The sequence below is a fragment of the Lepidothrix coronata genome, unplaced genomic scaffold (genome assembly GCF_001604755.1).
Source record: "Lepidothrix coronata isolate B3197 unplaced genomic scaffold, Lepidothrix_coronata-1.0 Scaffold109, whole genome shotgun sequence".
In the NCBI taxonomy this organism is placed as follows: Eukaryota; Metazoa; Chordata; class Aves; order Passeriformes; family Pipridae; genus Lepidothrix; species Lepidothrix coronata.
This window is the reverse complement of record NW_016690289.1, coordinates 2,112,547-2,132,846: the sequence shown is the minus strand read 5'-3', so window position 1 is coordinate 2,132,846 and position 20,300 is coordinate 2,112,547. Positions and strand designations below refer to the sequence as shown.

Here is a 20,300-nt window from a genome sequence, read left to right as displayed (position 1 = left end):
TTCTCTTAGATGGATGGCCTTACAAGGCTGACGAGCTCCATCTGCCCGGGGGGTTGGGAATCGAACCCAGGTCACAGTGGTGAGAGTCCTGCACCCTAACCACTAGACCACCAGAGGCCCACGGGGTGTAGTCCCTCAGGAATGGACTTCTGGTTTCTCCATGGATCATAAGTCCTGCCAGCAAACTGGCAATGTGGGATCCTCTGTCCACAGAGCCACAGGTCCTGTCAGGAGACTGCTATAGCACGGCCTTCCCACAGGGTGACAGCCTCCTTTGGGCATTCCCCTGTTCTGGCATGGGTTGCAGGTGGATCTCTGCTCCCCACAGACCTTCATGTGGTGCAGGGTGACAGACTATCTCACCACAGTCTGCACCACAGGCTGCAGGGGAATCTCTGCTCTGTTGGAGCACCTCCTCCACCTTCGTCTTCACTGACCTTGGTGTCTGCAGGGCTGTTCCTCTCACATATTCCCACTTCTCTCTTCTGCAGCCACAATTATTCCTGCACAATAATTTTTCTTCCTTCTTAAATATGTTATCACTAAGGCATCATCATTGCTGATGGGCTCAGCCTTGGCCAGTGGCAGGTCCATCTTGGAGCCGGCTGGCATTGGCTCTGTTGGACATGGAAGAAGCTTCTAGCTGAAGCTTTTAGCTGCTTCTCAGATATGCCAACCCTGTAGCCCCCTCCAGTAGCAGAGGCTTGCCACACAAACACAATACCTCTGGTTTTGTTGGGATGCCAGACAAGTAAATCATAATGGGACTACTTCTCGTGGCAGTGCAAATTGCATAATCTAAGTTCATTTGTAGCTTTGTCACGTGCTACACTGCACTTTTCCCTTCTCTACTTGGTAGCAAATACAAAACCATGTTAGAGGGCTACAAATTATCATTTTCACAAATGAAGAGGAACTTTTAATTGTTCAGATCTTACTGAAATCATGTTACACGTGGTTATTAATTTTTCACTAATGCAATGTTAGTACAAGAAGATAACAGAAAAAAAAGTTGGAATATTTTAGAGAAATAACTGTATATCAAAAGATACTTCACCAGGGAGGAGGAATTAACAATGCATTCTCTTCAATGTCTTTATGAGAGCATATTTGTGGCTTAGGACAGAAAATTAATTCTTTAAATGGCTCTTCAAAGAGCCAGTGTGAATCCAGTGAGGTATACACAAGAAAACTGTACTAAAATTTTGTCCACAGGCCATAGCACAAGTATGGTAACATTAATGCTCAATTCAGATGGCCCTGGATGAAAGATAAGTAAAAACAGTGCAGTAAGGAAAAAAAAACATATCAGTGCAGCCAGCTGACACTGTGAAAGGCTGCAAAATCCATTCCTGCAAATAAGCAGAAAACTTGACATCATATTCACAGTGAACGGATTCGTTCTATGTGTAGGGGGAACTACATGCAAAAGGTGCATAATCAGTAAGATCAACACCTGCAATTTTGGGACTACAGCATCCTGACAATTGGTTGCTAGTCTCTGAATTTAGGACTTCATGACATATAACAACTTTAACCATATAGTCTGGCACAATGGTTAAAGAACAGAAAAGTGTGCAGTGAAAAGGAGATATTAGCATCAATAACATGTACAATTAGAGAAACCTGCTGACAAATGCAGTCATTCTAAAGTAAGGTCTCCATGGCCAAACACAACAGTGCCATGGAAAAGGTTAAAATTTAGAATGAAAATGCAGAATAAGGAAAAGAAAAATCTAACAAATTCTACTAACAAATAACAGCCAACTATACTGAACTCTGGAAAACAAAATTTCTGTTGTAATTTTAAAAACACTGAATATTTTTAATTTTGCAATTTTAGAACAAGAGATATGAAGCTCAGAAACAGCATTAACTTACACAAAAAACCAAAATAATCTTTTAACTGTACCAGATCTTTTCCAAAAAGCAGAACTGACAGCTGGCATTTTTTTGTAGTCACTGCTTATTCAACAAAATCATCCAAAGCTTATCCCATAGTGATTCAAAAGCACAAGTTTAAACAAACATATTTTTTTGCTGAGATTTGGAGCCAAGATTAACAGTATGGAGAATAAAAAAAGAGAGCAGGGAAAATTGGGTTTTTTTTCAACAGTGACTAGAGCTTTGTTAATTCAAGGGTAAAATATATTCAGAAGACAGGTTTGAATAATAAGTTTAGATGATTACTTTTTTTTGCCAACCAAAATGTTTTACTACACTTCCTGTGCTAAGACAAAAAAATGGTTCTCAAGGACTGTCACTGCTTCAATGTTAACATCTAAGACAGTGTCACTGTCGATCACAGCTTGCAAAGTACTGTCCCACCGTGTGAAAAGTATAATTAATACTTTACCACTAATTCTGCAGTCTTTAACAGATCACTTCTGGCATTGTAGTGAATAATTATTAGAATCATTCAAGAACAAAGAGCCATATTGTGTAGCCAAATTTGGGATCATCATAAGTTTCATGCAGTGGTAACTTTAGTCACATTGTCATACAGTATCTGCCTGTCCTACTGTATGCATCCAAAGTTTGTGTGCTCCAGGACAGTCCTCTTAAAAATGAGAATAGTGTAAGCTACTACAAACTTTGACACCAGGCAATCCATCTTTTAACTTTGGTCAGGGAAAAGAGAAATAAACATATATAACATTCAGTTTAGTGGGTCTAGAAGGCAAGGGAGTCACATGAGAGCAAGCTGATACTGGAATATGGCTGAATATTACTTATCAACAAAGAGTAAAATCCAGTCTGATGCAACATGAAAAGAAAATAGATTTCTCACCTTGCTCCAGCAATAAGCTCTTTTTGTCCTGGGTCAAATGTTAACTGTGAGAAGTCCACAGCATCTTCTGCTTTGAACACATGTAACCAAGGGGCAATTTCTAAAATCAATCAAGAAATACAACTGTTACTATAAATGTTCTAGATGTAGTACATCAGGTACCATTAAATTTGCAGATATGGTGGGGCTGCAAGTTTTCTCCATATGGTTCTCTAAGGAAACATAGGAGACTTTCACCACCATGCCATGTAATTTATAACACAGGTCTGTAAAATATATAGAGCAGCCACCCAACACACACTTGAACAAAGTATCCATATTTTGGTCTCATTTGTAAGCCAGATATGTTTTTCCTCCTTAGGTAAAGCAGAAAACACCACAGTACAATTGCAATTCACTGGTACATACTCAAGTGAAGTCAAATTTATTTTCCATGCATCAGAAGCAGCTGAGGACTAGGGTTTTATTTAGCTAGCTATTTATTTAGTTATTTATTTTCTTTACAAAAGTATCCAATCAAGTGAAACACAATGAGAAAAACAAATAAATTTGACGTTTCACCATTTTCACGATAAAAAGGTTGAGAAATGAGGGACGAAAAAGAAAAAATGCTTGACATTCACTGAACTTTTTTTTTTTCACCCGCCTTTCTCAGACCAATTTAGTGCTACATTAAGCAGGGCAGACTAGTGAGTGAGTTGCTGAAAATCAGCAAGGAGCATTACTGGTATTCAGAATACAAACTTGTTCCTACTTTCAAACTTAAACACGCATAAATAGTTGCACATCAAATCCTTAAATATTTTCATTAGTAGTAGTTATTTTTGCATTCATATCACTAACTGGACACACAACAGTTTGTCTACATGAACACAGTGTTCTGGAAACAGAGCATGATTTTTTTTTAATTTTACTTTTTTTTAAATAGACACACAGAATACTTAAAATTGCTATAACAATATAAATGGCTCTCAAAAAAGGTCCAGTTGTACAAAAAACCTCATCCTCTAGAGTTTTACAGTTCTCAGGATGCTGATTGAAGTTTGTTTTTTTTTTTTTTAATGTAGTCACAAAGCAGTGGTCTGGAACTTATGTGAAAGGTGAAGAGGGCTACATATGTATGGCACAATAGGCTGTGGAACCATCTATTTGAAGACTACAGATGTGAAACATTCAACAGAAAGACCAAAGGTGACCACACGGTCATGACCATCTAGAATACAGAGTAAAAACCGATCCACTCTCGAGGGTGCTGTAGAAGTGTAATTTTTGATACTGGTATCATCAGTTGCAGCTCAGGTTGACAAGATCCATTCTAAACTTCTTTCTTCACTCATAAGCATATTTTTCCTTTTGGAAATATCTGAGTTGAACAAATCCATGTCTAGTGCCTGTTTCAGGATGATTTGTTCCTCATTTAAATATTAAAATTTTAGCACAAGTGGGCTATCCATTCCTAAGGAATGGGCCCAGGAGAAAAATGCTATTCTGTGTCAAAACGTGTTCAGCCATTGCAGACAACCATTAAAAGCACTGTGCAGAAGCTGTAGCATCATATACTTTGGAAAAAACAGATGGAACTGTGAAGTAGAATCACTTGGGTGTCAGAAAACTAACTTCTGCATTTTTAATGGCAGCCTGTATACATCTGGGCAATTTCAGGCATGCAATGCCAGTTGTACATGTTCTGCAGTACTTGTAGCTAAATTCACTGTTGATTCCGTCTGTGTTGGATAGGTTCTCAAATCAGGATCTGAACACTGTAGGGGAAAGGGGATGCGGCCGCATATTAGATAACTATGATTACAACTGACATCAGCTGTTACTGCAGATGCTGTACATAAAACCTATCAAGATTCCAAAGAAGGAAAAACAATATACACACACATATACATTATAGGCCTGTGTAGCCTTATACATACTTATTTATCTACTTATATTTATATATAAGGCTACACAGGTAAGCCTAAAATAAGTGTTTCTTAACTTTTTTGTACTTGATTTTGCAACCTTAAATTTTCAGTCATGCATTTCATACGAAAAAATCAATTGCAAAGTTCTAAAACGTTAAGAAATTAGGTAGGACATGAAGAAGAAAAAATTCAGAGGTAAGTCATGAAGAATCTCACTTACTGGAAAAAAGACAAAAAAAAAAGAGAGAACAAAAAATGAAAGCTAAATGCAATTAAGTTTATCAGTTTATCAGCCAATGTATCTAAAATCTCCATTAATTCCCTCAGACATTTCCCACATGGACACAGAATATCCACATAGTTTTCACAGAAAAAATACATACATACACACACAGTCCCAATCAGGAAGAGCTCTCAGTTCTGAGAGATGCAAAGAGGCTACATTTCCTTGTATTAAGCACTGTGACTGAGACAGAAATGGATAGAAAATCATTTTATAAAGTAGCAGAAATTCAGACAAAATCATAACACTGATAAATAACCACTAAAATCAAAACCCCAAATATTCTATGATAAAAAACAGGGCTTTAAAAAAAAAAAAGAATAGAATCCCTATCCTGAGAGTCCAGCCAAGCCAACAGGCAGAAATTGCAAAAGGGTCTATTAGGACAGACAAGGATATGGGTTTAGTCCCTTGGCTGCTATGTTCCTCTTCCAAATGGTTGCATGAGCCGTGGGAAGTGCTGCTGCACACATACAGGGAATTTTCACTCTGAGATGGAAGTCATGGCTCCCTGGGCTCCCTCTACCTTTGCTTGCACCCACAGTTACTGTCTTTGAGGAACAGTTTTGCCGAACCACACACAAACCTACTAAACTGACAAAGTGCAGTTCAGGTTATCAATGTACTAACACTCAAATTTATACTGCTGTGTGCAAATAAGTACAGCTGAGAATGCCACTGGCTCCCCAGCAGATCTGCACACAGGTAAAACCAGACCCACTCTAGAAACATCAGTCTCTGAAAGAGAAACAGGGTAAGCAGTTGAAAATGGAATTACCTCAGCTCCATACTGGTAGAACGAGTGAGACCCTTAGTTTTCTGAAAGAAGAGGAAAGGAGTAGCTCCCCATAGCATGGGGAGGCCAGAGACATTTCAGTACACAGAGGTAATGCAGTGCCAGAAGACTACAGGGAAAACTGAGATTCAAATACTCAATTTCCTTCCACTTGTCAAGCTGTCTCAGCAAGACACAATAAAGCTTCAAGGTACAGCAAGCAGGTGATTGAGACCATTACCAGGTTTGGAGCAAGTGAGCAGGGGCCAGGAGGGCAAGGCAAGCCTAGGCTAGAGAACAAGAAGAGAGGACTTGCTAAGAAAGACCTTGCTAAAAAATCTCTCTGAAATCTGATTCCTCTCTATCTCTCCAAAATATAAATTATTTCATCCTGTCTTTGTTGCATTCAGCAGTGTTCTTGCTTGAGGGAATAAGGTCAGGGAGAGTAAATGGCTGTTAGAGCTCTTTTTTTTCGGCAAACACTCTGAAACTGTATCTCATGTGTCACAGTGGCATCATGTGTTGTCCAGGAATAAGCCTTTATGAGATAAAGCTACAACTTCGTGACCCTTTTGTAAGGGAACATGAATAAAAAACCTGTTAAAAAAAAAAAGGCCAATCAACAGATCCATGTCCACTGTAAAAGTAAGAGCTTATTAGTGAAATTCTGTTGTAAGTTATGTTACAGAAGAATTAACAGAATAATTATATTTATTTTCACCAAAACAGCAAAATCTAGCTGAAAACCCAAAGGTAAAACCCAAAGGTAAAACCCAAAGGTAAAAGACTTTTCAGTTTTGTTATGAGTTATCAAGTTAAAGTCAAAATTCATAAAAAGCTATTAAAGGTGTATAAATTATTTTTTCAATTAAAAAAATAATGGTAAAGTAGTAAGCAGTTATAATTTCACTTTATTAATGGTTTTTATGCAGATGCGACTTGACAGGCTTTACAAAATAACATAGCTGTACATTTTGTATACTACAGCAGTACCAGAAATAAATGTGTAAGTTAATTAAGCTGGCCTGCCAACACAGGTGACAAGCCTGCCAACACTGCTTGCCAATCACAGGTGACAAACAGTAACATCTCTACCTTTTCCAATTCTAATCCTCCCCTTTCTGGCATTACACTCCCTTTCCTCTGCCCTCAGTTCATGTGCAACACAGTAAAACACCAAGCCCTTTATTGACTTCTCTCTTCTTTCTCCTGATACTGAAAGCACTTATTCAAACACACCTTCAGCCTGGACTTCTTAAAACTAAGTGGGCATTTTTACCATTCTGCAGATATTGGTCTAAGAGTTAAAGTTATCCACAGAAAACTGTGTTATGGCATACATACAGTCATGACTACAGCCAATCTCCAACACACGCTGGGTCCTTCTGGTACATTTAAGGCATAATTACCCTTAGCAAAGAAAAATATTTTTTTAATTGCTATTACAGTACTGAAATCTGCAGGCCTTATAACTCAAAGACATTCCCAAAAGAAACACTTTCCCATGGAACTAAAATATGGATATTGAAAAAAATCTTTCTGAGAAAGCTACAGCTCTCTTTAACATGCGAGGAATCACGTGCTATGGGTTTTCCTGGGGGGTTCAGGTTTTGGGAGCATGGGGGTTAATAGCTTAGATTTAATATGAAACAAAGTTTGGCATCGTCCATAAATCTACAGCAAAGCAAACACACTGAAGTGCCCTCAGCTCTTAGGAAAGGTCAAAGGAGTCTCCTAAAGAGGTTTAAAGACAAAGGAGGTTAACAATCAAAGCTGGGCAGGAGGACATTAGATACTCATTAAAAAAAAATGAAAGACCAGAAATCTCTCTCTCTTTAAATTTAGTATCTGCCCAACAGGCCACAGCTTGTTTGGTTTACATTGTCCAAGGACTTGCCAAGGGCTGAGCTCTACAGTTCTTTGCAAATGAAATCACAGAGTTCCCTCTAACCTAAGTTTCATTATTCAGCACTTCAAAGTAGAGCTACAGTAAACAGTAAAATGGAGTAATGAGTAATAAGGAATAGAGGGGTATGTTTTGAACCAAATTCAGAAGTGATCATTAATGGTAAATAACAAAGTCAAAAGACAATAAAGATTTCCTGATTTAATTTAAAAATTAATGTAGACATTAAAAATATCAGTAGTGTTTATGGTATATGTGTGTCACATCTCATGCCATGGTGTCCTTTTTGAAAATAGTGAGCACAAAGTCAAACATATGCACAGTACCACCTTCTTGAAGAAATTCTGTTAGCAAAGTAACAACAATAATAATAATACCACAATGACTACAGCAACAACAGTAACACCGTAGCTGAAAACTAGTAGATTTGCAATGTTAACAGAAGTCTCTGGGTGGCATCAGTACAACAAATTCACTAATCTTATCAGAAGAAAATGAAAATATATTTCTGCGTGCTAAAGTTATTTTATAATTGAATGTAACTAATCTAAGGATTATACAGTAACCTCCATCTTCATGAAGCTGTATAATGATTTTAACCTAACTTAGATCTCCTCCTGTGATACTCCAGTTACATTACTGTCCTCTTCAAAGGCAGCAAGAATGTCCGAAGTCTCTCTGCCACCTTGACTCCACTACATTACCTCTGCTGCTGTGATGACTGTCCCATTAACCCCAGAGGAAACTATTCAGCAATGTGTCAGGGCTGGCAGTATTCACTCATTCAGCATGTCCCATCTGGGGATTTATTTGCAACATTTGCTCTTGAAGGACACGATTAGGAGCACTTGCAAACACACTTGTGATGCTTCAGGACTCCACAGTCCTTAACTATTTTAGACCTAGGACTGAGAAAAGATTTTCTTCAGTAATTTCTGTGCATCATAAATTCAGTGTGACTGTTCTAATTTTAAAATTCCCATTATATTATAAATATATCTATGAATAATAACTTCACTGCGAACAACTTCATGATAACAAGCATTGGTCTGTGTTGGGAAAAAAAGACAAGAAAAATGGCATGACAGAGCCTGTTGCATCTTTTAGGATTCACTTTTGTCTATACTTTTTTCCTAACATTCCCAATTACCAGTCTTTCCTAGTTCTTTCATACTATATTCTCTCCTCACTGAAATGCATTAAACACATCCTTGGCTAGCAAGTTATTGACTGACTGCAGACAAAAGGATAAAAGATGCCACAGCTCGAGTGGAGAAAGGAAATACGTGCAAACACTATTCGACAGGTTCCAACAAAAAAGGACGATGCCATCAAGACAGTTCAGCAAAAGAACAGCTGTATTACTGCTGAAATCAATCACAATTCACTCCCACTTGTCAAGAAGAGGCTGAAGCTTAGTTTGTCAACAACATAACTTATTTTTCTAGGACTTATTTGAAGCATGTGTTGCTCTGCATTTGTATGCAATGACTCAATGTTTTAAATAATTTTGATCAATACATTTTAAAAAAAAAGAAGTAAATACTGGATAGAAAGAAGCTATAGTTACAAACATGTAAGTGACAATATAGGATATCCTATACAGGTGGTTTTTTCCTTAGACGAGCTCCTGAAAACACAACTGCAAACAAACTCCCAGATTAGGCACGCGAGTTTATCCAGTTGTCATTGTAGTTGAGAGAAACCTACGCTACACCTGAACAAACACTTTGTGCACTCCTCAGGTTTCAGGACTGTGAAGCTCCACCACAACTAAGGCGGTTCTATTTCTGGTACAAAGTGTTTAAAACCATAGAAATGGAAGTTATTCTTTACATACTTGTAAAGTCATGTTTTATTTTTACTTATTTTGGACCAAATTCTTATTCTAATGCTAGCCTAGCTCTGTTGCAAAACAGGCCAGAATGGACTTTTCCCAATGGGTATATTCCCATTGGATTCATTAACCGTGAAATCATTACAGTTACAGCCTCGGATCAACACTCTGGGTATCCATTAACCCTTTCTACATGGTTCCTAATACTGTCCTTTAGTATGATTACAGGGACAGACAAAACAACTATTAATGCATCTTACAATAGCAGAGCTTAAAAGTAGTACCAGCACTGCATTTCCATTCCAGAGCTGAAGTTGCGTAGAAGGAGCAAGAAAATATCCAAGTAACATAAAATTAGGTGCTAGGCACATATACACTCCATATACCAGTATGAATTAGAGCCCAGGAAGGTGCTTTTTTTGTAATTTTTAATACACAAGAATGACAAACTACCGCATTAAGAACCTTAGTCAAATGGACATACCAGAAAAAAAACAAGTCTCTAACATTTAAACCTCACAGAAAGAGACTAAGCTGTGCTAAAATAAATAATAATAAATTGAAAAGCCGAGAGAATACTAGCTCAGTGCTCTAGTGAAATTTCTGATCCACCTGTTATTGAGATTAGAATGTAGTTGGCATGTCCCATGTCCACTTTTTCATATGTATGGCACAAGTATGCATATGTCAAGGCTAAAGAGGGTCATGGATGCAACAGATCTAACAGTCTTTGCTACCAGAGGACTCTAATAACCTAAATGGAATACAGTGGAAGCAGACTGAACACAACATTAGCAGAGAAGAGTACTAGTTCAAGAGCAAAAAGATGGCATCAGCTCACGCCATTTTATGCTTCTCTGCATAATGAAAGGATTAGGACAGATAGACGTGTTACAATACTCAGTATTGCACTTTAATGAAAAAGGCATTGCACACAGCCCTCACCATAGAGAACACATTATTCCTGTGTACAGAATTAACAGTATGCGGACATCATAACTGGGATTAACAGTAACATAACTACTATATTTATAGTAGTTAATCCCTTACTTTTTATAAAATTGAGAATTAAAATATTTCTTATAGAAATTATGAAAACTTTTCAATGTGGATAATTGAAAATTGAAAAATATCAGCATTTTGATAATTAATGATTAGACATTAAGAACCATACAGTTTCTAAAATGGGAATCCAGGAAGATATAAGAAAACAAACATCACTTCTTCCTACAAAGGGAAAAACAAAATAAAAATTTTGTTTAGGTAGGGTTAGCTAATGCAATCCAATCCTCCATAAAGGAAAAGATGAAGTTGCAAAGTTGCCCAGAATGATTAAATCAGCAACCACAAACTAAAAGATTCCTCTTTTAAGTCTTACCACACTACATTTGGTTCTCCTTTGGGAACATGAAAACATGTCAGATCTTCATCTGCAGTTCAGCGCTCATCTTTGCTTAGAGGGAGGGGAGAAAAAAAGAAGAACCAACAAAAACACAAAGCAACCTCAAAACTACAGCTCCCTTTCAAGATGTCGTATTTTGGAGGTCTCTAGATTACACAAACAAGCCAGCTGCCTTCCTTCTACTAATCAACAAAACTTAATACAGTCCTGAAACTTGCTTTTCCTTACAAAGGAAACTGGAGAAATAAATATGTATCTCTAGCCTTATCTAGAAGCCCTGCTAGCTTCTCCAGCTCTCCTCCATTTATTTGTAATAAAACAGATCCCAAGACCATAAACCTCTTGACGTTTTCCAGAAAGTTCACCACCTGTTTATTGGGCATTCATTTTATGAACAGCTATTACAGCTTCAGAACAATTTTGGAGGTAATGAGGCAGGGCTGTAAGCAATTTATTTATTATTAATGGGAAAAACAGACAATCAAGCATAATTACAGTATATGTTTCTTGACTTTAAATGCATGAAAACTCGAACTTCTTCTTAAGCCTATTGTAAACTTCCTTCTATCCGCTCTTCTCATCTTTCATCGTTTATCTCACTAGGCAAAAAGTGGCTGCCCCCAGCATTTGCCTACTGCTCTCCAGGAAGGGCACACAGCAGTTGCCCTGTCCTGGTTCCCTGACCTGCTTTTACAATCTGCTCTAACCTTCAAGGTCTGAAATAAAGCCTGCATTCCTGTTTTCTTTGCCCTGACAGAGCTTCCCCAGCTAGAAGTACATATTTCTGCATTCTTATGTGTGTGCATATGTCTATTACCAGGATAATTAAAGGGAATTTGGGTTATGACTGTCTGTGCCCTAAGGGAAGAGACAGTAACATCTGCTGCAATGACTACTTATTTCTTACTTTTCTAAACAAGGGGTTGGAATTATTTATGCTTCATTGTTCAAACACACATATTGCATACAAATATAAGAAGGTGTAAGGGAAAAAAGACTGGACTCCCACCTAGATGAAAGCAGTTTCAGCTCTACCAGCACAGTTAAAAAACACTAACTTCACGCCCCAACTAGCACAGCCTACATGCTCTTCCCAGTGTGCAACCACCCCTTACAGTTACCAGCTCTGGTCCCTGTGCTGCTGCTGCCAGTCTTCTTGAATGTGACACAGAGGGACAGACTGATCATGTAAAACACCTGACATCCTTAGTCGTGACCTCTCTTCAGAGGGGTTTAACTTTTCATGTTTTAACACTTACATGCTGGCTTTGTCAACCAGTCAGAGAATTCATTTTGATGGAAATCATGTTTAATGGCGTGGTGGGGAAAAAAAGTGTTTTTCCCCCTGAAGTTAAAAAAATGGTAACCCCCGGGGGGGTGGTGTCACTTGATGTTGACTCAATCAGCGCCCCTGCAAAATTTAAACATATCACAACAGACTGGAAAAGAGGGGGATGAGGTAGTTGGAGGAGAAGTGGCCATGTTCTGAGACCACAAGGAGCAGAGGGGCCAGGAGACCCGTTGGGGGCTAGGTCCCCCCCAGCCTTGGCTGGGGGCTGCAGGAACTTGGAACAGTATTAGACTGTGCCAAGTATCTGTAGCTAAGAGCTGGGGAGTTTTCTTCACTGTGAGTGGGCAGCAGAAGACAGAAAAGCGGTGGCAGAGGCAGGACTGAGTGGAAGGCTATGGCTGAAAGCCAAGAAGATAAGAAACAAGCAACAAGACGGCATGCAGCTGAGCAGAGAGACACAGAGATTTCTGATGGAGAGAGAGAGGACTAAGCTCAACAGAGACAGTTTTGGGGTAAGAACTGAATGAGCTCCCCCCAAAACCCCTTTGAGATCCCTCCTAGGAGGAGGGGGTGGACCCCTACTTGAAGGGAGTCTTGGAATGCAGCAGCACCAGAGAGAGGACCTAAGAGCTCAGAGACGTCCCAGAGCTGGACCGGGACGGCCAGACGGAATGCGGGGGAAGTGGCCTTGTTCCCCCCCACTGCTGCCATGCTGGCAGTTTTGAGACAGAGCAAAGGAGCTCTGATAGAACATTTAGGGCAAGGACTGAACTGAAAGCTGCCCTAAACATTCTGACTCAAGGGGAACTTAAATCCCCTGAGGAAAGGGACTGTCATGAAGATGCCCCTGCACTTCGTGATATGACGTGGTGAAGTGAGCTTTTGTCCCAGCAATCACAGTTCACAGGAGAGAGACCTTCACTCATAGCCAAAGGGCCAAGAGGGGTGAGAGGAGACCCCCTTGTGCGTAATGGAGAGAGAGAGATCCAGCTACAACTCCAGCTACAACTGCTGCATTGAAAAAGAGAGACACTGCTGCCCTGAACATGGAAAAGATCTTTCCTTCTTCCCTTCTGGACTTTTATTGGAAGGAAAAGAGATTTGATCCAATGTAAATACTACTTTATCATAGGAGAGACAGTTAGGATTATGTATATATGTATTTATTTGTGTAATAATTGTAATATAATTCTCTTCCCCCCATATTGAATCTTGTGTTGTGTCTGGAAAACCCCTCTCACACTGGGGTGAGTTGTGGGAGGTGGGCTTGGACTCAGAAATTGGATTTTTGGGGGTCTCAAACCACGACAAATGGTTATAGGAAATCAGTATTTGGCCTCAAGACAGAGTTTTGTAAAGAAATCTGCTGAATTTTAATATAGGTATTATAGGGAACAGAAACATAAAGCCAACTGCCCATAGACAGTTATGCCCTGTTATTTTAGTTGGAAATACCTATGCTTCAAATAGCAAGACCTTTTTTCTAGAACTGACCATCTTGCGATGATTCATTCTTATTTATGTTGGCATATGAACATACTAAACTTCTTCATTTACATTGTTTTAGAAAAATAAAATTTCTTGATTCTATCAATTCTGCCAAGCCTACAGCTCATAAAATATTTTGAAGTCTGAAGATATTTAATGAAAAAACACAAAACCCAACAAAATAAGACATATCGTGACACAGAGGTTATGCAGAGCAAAGCCTGACACTAATCTTTGTAAGAACTTGGAGCCAGGACTTCAAAAAGGAACATACTCTCCACCACAAAACCAAAAAGATGTCCCAAAGTCAGAAAAAGAAAGTGACAAACAAGAAAAAGAAAAGGAAAAACCACAACACCACGAAAAACACTTCTCTTTGTAGAACTTACTTTTGTTCTAAAAGGCACTGCCAAAGTCCAGGTATTTGTCACTATTAACAACTCATTTAGTCGATTTACTGTAGACCTGGTTGTAAAATGGTGAGCTCTTAATTCTCTGAAATGGTAGAAAAGAACCATATTTCTTTGTCCATAAATCCTTCAAGAAAAAATCTGAAGTGAGCACTGGAAATGGAAAGACGAGCTCATGAAAAATCAACGGGTGGTCCAACCTCAATATGACAAATTGTCATGTAACAAGTATCTACCATGTTCAGTCACACAAAATCAGCTCTACCCAGTGTCCTATAGTCTTGTCAACAGCAAATAAGCAGTGCTGCAGAAGGGAGACAGGAAAGAAAGCATGAGAGAAAAACAAAAAACAAACAAACAAACCAAAAACACTTTGAAGAAGCACTGACAGCACTTCTCTATTTCCTAACAAATCTAACAAACACAAAGTATCTCTGTAAGGTTATTTAAGAAATTAGGAAGAAAAATGAAAAATTAACAAATTTTTTTTCTACACACCTCTTAAGATTCCTGGAAATATTAGAGCTACAAGTAAGGTGCAAGGGTGGGCCAGGATTTCCCCAGATCTGTCTGCCAAAGTGACGGGTGGCAGAAGGGAACATTCAGTGACAGGTAGTAAGGGCAGCAGGTGACACCAAGTGAGTGCAGTTTGGGCCCCATAGACATTGCACAGAATCTGGAAGGGAAGACCACTGGAATGAGTCTTTCCAAAAACTGTGTTGCTACCAAGTATGAAAACAAAGTTGCCCAGGATCAGACAGCCAGGAACTGCAGTTGGTGACATCTTTTCTGAACTAGCTGTCTAGGCTACTTAGAATCACAGAATGGTTTGTGTTGGAAAACATCATTAAGATCATCAAGTCCAACTGTTAACACCGCATTGCCAAGTTCACCACTAAAACATGTCCCCAAGTGTCACATCTGTACGTGTCTTAAATACCTCTAGTGATGGTGACTCCACCACTTTCCTGAGCAGCCTGTTCCAATGCTTATCCAACCTTCCAGTGGAGAAATTCCTCCCGATGTCCAACCTGAACCTCCCCTAGCACAACATGAGGCCATTTCCTCTTGTCCTATTACTTGGTTTTTGGAAGAAGAAACTGGCGCCCACCTGGCTACAACCTCCTTTCAGGTAGTTGTAGAGAGCCTCTGAGCCTCCTTTTCTCCAGTTTCCTCAGCCACTCCTCTTAAGACTTCTTTATAAGAAGTAATGAAGAACTGAATTTAAGCTGTTTCTTTCAAAGCACAGAGCCATGCTGCTGCCACTGCTGTGAGAGGCCAGGTAGGCTGTGTGGGCACTCTTACCAGAGGTGGAGCCCACAGGGCCATCTGCTTCACATGACACAGAGGTGTCTTGCTGGGCTGTGATGACCATGGAGCCATGAGCTCCGTGAAGATCTGGGCACAAATGGGTTACACCCAAGGCAAGTTAGCAGTGCAATGTTAACTAGCCACATACATGCACTTCTTCTTCCGTCACCATTCAGTAGCTTTGGACATATATTGCAATGCAGTCCCTGAAGAAGGAGAATTGAATTCACATGAATTAGCATGGAGATTATGCAAAGAGAACTAAAACTTGAGCAGAACATAATTTATACTGTGCCATATGAGTTAGAAAGAATGGATATGCCTCATTAATGCCTTTTCCAAGGGGTAGATTGGTAGAATACTCACCCTGATAGCTGTCAGTAAAAGGGACAGAGTACATCTTAAACATCTTATGAAAAAAAAACCTTTAAATACTGCCTCATGGAAAAAAAAATAAAATAGAAAAATATCAAAGCAATATTGTGCTTTCTCTTGCTTTAAGCACATCATAACTTCTAGAAATTAACAGAACTATAGCAGCTTACAAGCTCTATTTCTTGGTTGCTGATCTGTTTCTTCTCATCCAGTCTGGATGTTTTACAACCTTTTAGTAAAAAATGCCCATCGCCATTAAAAATACAGCTCTTTTGAAGAAGGAGAAAAAAAGAAAAAAGAACAAAAAAACCAGATTTTAATTCCATCTGCCCACTTTGTACAGCTAGTAGAATATGGTAGAAGCCTCTCATTTTGCAGCTTCAATAACAATCAGGGAACTTCACATGCCGTAAACATCCAAATTAGGGCAATACAGAACAAATCAGCCATAGAAAGGCTTGCAGGACTTGTCTCTGCATCTCACTAGCTATTGTAGCCACTACTGATTTTATATTATCAGAAATTTATTAAAATTATTAACACTCTATGAAGGTCCAGTGCTTGGCTGGAATGCCAAAATAATTGTAAATTGATGCTTGCTTTAAAATGTGAATGGGGGTGGAAATAGCCAGTATGCAAGTCCTTTGCTTTGAGAATTCAGTCCCTGCCATTCCTTGGTTTATATAGGGAAATATAAGGGGATAGTAGCCTTCAATCTCCAAAGACATATTTTTTAAATTAACAGTAAACAGTTGAAGGTTGCCATTCCCCAGCAGAAGCTTAATCTCCTATACAAAAGTAAAGGCAAACCTGATTCGACACAAAAAAGTATAAAGCTGGCGATGGAATTATTTTCCTCCTTAAGAAGAATTGGTTCTTGGCAAGGTAGTGCAAGCAATCTCATAGTCCTATCATCTAGACAAACCAAAGTTGCAATATCTAGCAATCAACTTTTCTTTGCTGATGAATCATCTTTATTTAGAGAAAAACCCAACAGATGATAGGGAATGGAAAGCAATACACCTTAATCTCTCTGCAGAAGCTGGCAGGAGGTCTTTGAAACGTATGTATGAAAAACTAGGAAAGGAAGGAAAAAGCAGTAAAAACTGAACAGCTTAGTAGATTACTATAAGTTTAAAAGGTAACTTGCAACAAGCTTAGGGAAAAGAGAAGCGAGTACAAACAAAAACAAGTTCATATGGCATATATCCTTCTTCATTCAGCCCACATGTTATTTCCTCTTGGCACATGTTAAGTGCATGCACTGCATGCGGAAACCACAGGATAAAATGAGCAGAGCGATGTACTGAGTCTTTATTACTTAGACAAACATCAAGTGAGGGAATTCTGTGGTGGTCAGACAATAAGGTCAAGAAAATATATTTCTTAGGATTCCCTAACCAAGGAATCAAAAAATAACTATGCTATTTTTCTTTTCTGGTTAACCTCAAGTTGAAATGAAGGGTTTGTGTTCATTTCTTCTATGGATTGAGACATGCTATTTTTAAGCATGTTTATTCAACAGATAACTTTGTTACAGCACAAGCATGTATTTAAATTATCACTAAATATAGCTTCTAAAATTATGTAAACTGATTTTTTTTGTTGAGACAGCACAACCCTAAATTCTGATTATTTTATGGGAGCACAGAAGAATGAGATTTGCCCCAGAGCAAATGATCTCAGCTGTACTCAGCATCAATTAAGTCAAGTGCACAACTTTACTGTATTTCTGATAGAAGAGGCAAAGTAATTCAATTTTAGGTAGGTAAACTGCAGGACAGTCAATACTTAAAATTTTACATCTAAAACTGGATTTGAGTCAATTTTTTTTCCAGCTGATTCACACACTGCTAAGCTCTTGTGATGGCCCCTTCAGTTCTACATCATGGACAGAGGTCTGCCTACAGACAGAGTCTTCAGCTGAGTTTTGACAGGTCTGACAATTTCAAAGTTCATCAAATGCGTGTGTCTGGGGAAACAAGGTGCCGCTGTAACTACTTTTAGACTTTTTGTTGATTGTTTTGGGTTTCTTTCTTCTTTAAACCTAACAAAAGCTCAGGTCCACAGGGAGCTACCACAAAAGTTCTGTAGAGCAGGCAAATCTTGAAACGATGGAAATATTACACAAATATTACACCACTCAACCGTTTTGCTTTGGTTTTTTGCATAAGAATAGTTCAGCTTTTATAAACATACATTGTTTCTCATAGAGCAAATTTGGTTTTCATAGTCTTTTCTAGCTGTTTGGGTTAAACACATCTCTTTACTCTATTAATAGAGTATGTTTTCCAAGAGTCTGTTTTCCAAGAAATTGACCATCAGTAAACCCTAATACACTTGCAGAGCTAGCATTTCATAACTATATGCAAATAAAAGCGTATCCAACTATAATAAAATTTAATAAAAATGAAAATTGTAAGGCTCTATGTTTAATGACTAGCTTATTTAAGCACTTTTTCTCTCTTAACTCTTAAGTTATTTTAAGCATAAATATACTTCTTTTCATGTTGTTAAAAACAGATGAAAACATATGCATAGATCAATGATCTCCCACTGTGAGTCTCTGTGTGTCTATTCTGTCCCCTGCACCTTCTTTCCTCTCCCCCAATTCTAAGTTACACATGATTTATAATCTCTTGACTCTAATGCCTCTGTTGGAATTATGCCAGTATAGCTGATCAATCCTTAGTCATCATCATGGCTGGGCTTCGCGAACGAAGATTTAGGAAGGCTCTATCCACATTTGTTACAAGCACACTGGTGGCTAATGAGGCCAACACGAGATAGACATGTCCGATTGCAAAAGGCACAGCAGAAAGACTCCTTAGGTGGTATATTGAGCAAGACACGGTTCTTTCTGCGTTGCCTTTTCTCCTCCAGAGTGATCCTGCGTGCGTTCTCAAAGGAAGCAGCAGCGTTATAGATGGTGTGTCTCCAGGCCTTCCGATTGGAGGCCAGAGTAGACCAGTTATGGTGATCAATATGGCCAAGGCTGAGATGTTGTTTCAGGGAGTCCTTGTATCTTTTCTTTGGGGCTCCTCTCTTGCGGCAGCCGATGGCAAGTTCACCATAAAGCAGGATCTTAAGGAGGCGGTGGTCCTTCATCCTTGAGATCTGTCCTACCCGACAGCTGAGTTCTCAGCAACATGGCCTCAATACTTGTGACTGCTGCTTGCTCTAGAACAGATGTGTTGGTCACATAATCTGACCAGTGGATGTTAAGGATTGTACGGAGACAGCGTTAATGCCTGCATGTTACATATGCAGACAGATTTTTTTTTTAAGCCTGAATTTCAACATACTAGCACATCTTTGTACATCTGGAGGCAGACTTCTCCTTAGAGAGAGAGAAAAGAACTTCGAAGAGGGAACATGCATCATCAGTTAGTTTCACCACATAAAACATTGAATTGCACACTACCAGCTGATCTTGTCAATCCATCCCATACTTAGAGATCTATTTTTATATAAGTCTGTTTTCCATGATAGTTCTTAACAACTTTAAATAACGAGAAAAGGAAATTTCCAGCTTCCTAGCATGACACAAAATGCCTTATTCTAGTCTAAGGAAGTTCTACGACAACAAATTTTAAAGCTGCCAACGTTTTCTGATCTAAGACTTTCTTATTTATAGTTTCTGGGAGAGCGCAAAGGTGCATTATGCTGTCCTAATATTAATTATGCAGATAAATAAATTACAACATGGTTATTACCACTGTGTATGAAATATAAAATGAAACCAATTTTTAGATCATGTAAAAAATCCTATGAAAGTGCCTGCATCTCTCCTGCTTCTGCACCTTGTTTTTCTTCTTCCAGCAGAAAACAAAGTACTTGAGTAAAAATTCTCAACTGGCGAGTGAAATTCTTGCCGTTTGGTATCAGGAGATGTATCACAGTCTTCAACTAAAGCTATTTAGCTGTGAAAATCAGTGCTAGAAATAGTATAAGCCTCTCTTCACAAGGTAGCTTGACAGGATCATCACCTAAGTGAGCAGTTTTTGATGGCCAGTGGGAAGGAAAGTAAGCTCTTTCAGTAGATACACTCCTTTTCCATATTTCACTATGACAACTCCTGGGGACTATTTTGTCTTTTTATTAGTTTTTTGCAGCTGTTCATCCATACGCTACACCAGACTCTCACTCCATTAGTTTTATTTAATAGTTTATACTCCATCTACCATCCCTCTCAAAGGAAGACAAATCAAATAAGTACATTGCTATTTTGGCATACCAGAAACTACAAAAAAAAAAAAACAAAAACAAAAAACCAAGCTTCAGTCAGTAATAAATAAAACAAAACTGTTGATATCTCTGTAAAGTTAGTACTGAGTTTACAAGCTTTAAAGTACCTACCACTCAATACCAGTCAGCCTTGGTTGATGTTCAGCATCCCACGCAGTATTTAGCTCTGGTGGATCTAACACTAGTATGAGATGACTTTACAGAGTAGGGTATTAATGCAGCAATCAAATTAAAGGGGTTTTAGCTTTTACAAATTGATTTCTCGACTCT

General features: G+C 38.7%; 1 protein-coding gene across 3 annotated transcripts in view; it reads right to left on the bottom strand.

Annotated features, from left to right (window-relative positions):
* SEMA5A (semaphorin 5A) overlaps positions 1-20,300 on the bottom strand; it is a 274,990-nt gene that overhangs the window by 217,403 nt on the left and 37,287 nt on the right. For all 3 annotated transcript variants that reach the window (XM_017824133.1, XM_017824131.1, XM_017824132.1), the window contains one exon: positions 2,792-2,891. In XM_017824133.1, the coding sequence (XP_017679622.1) occupies positions 2,792-2,891 (100 nt within the window). The remainder of the gene's footprint in view (positions 1-2,791; positions 2,892-20,300) is intronic.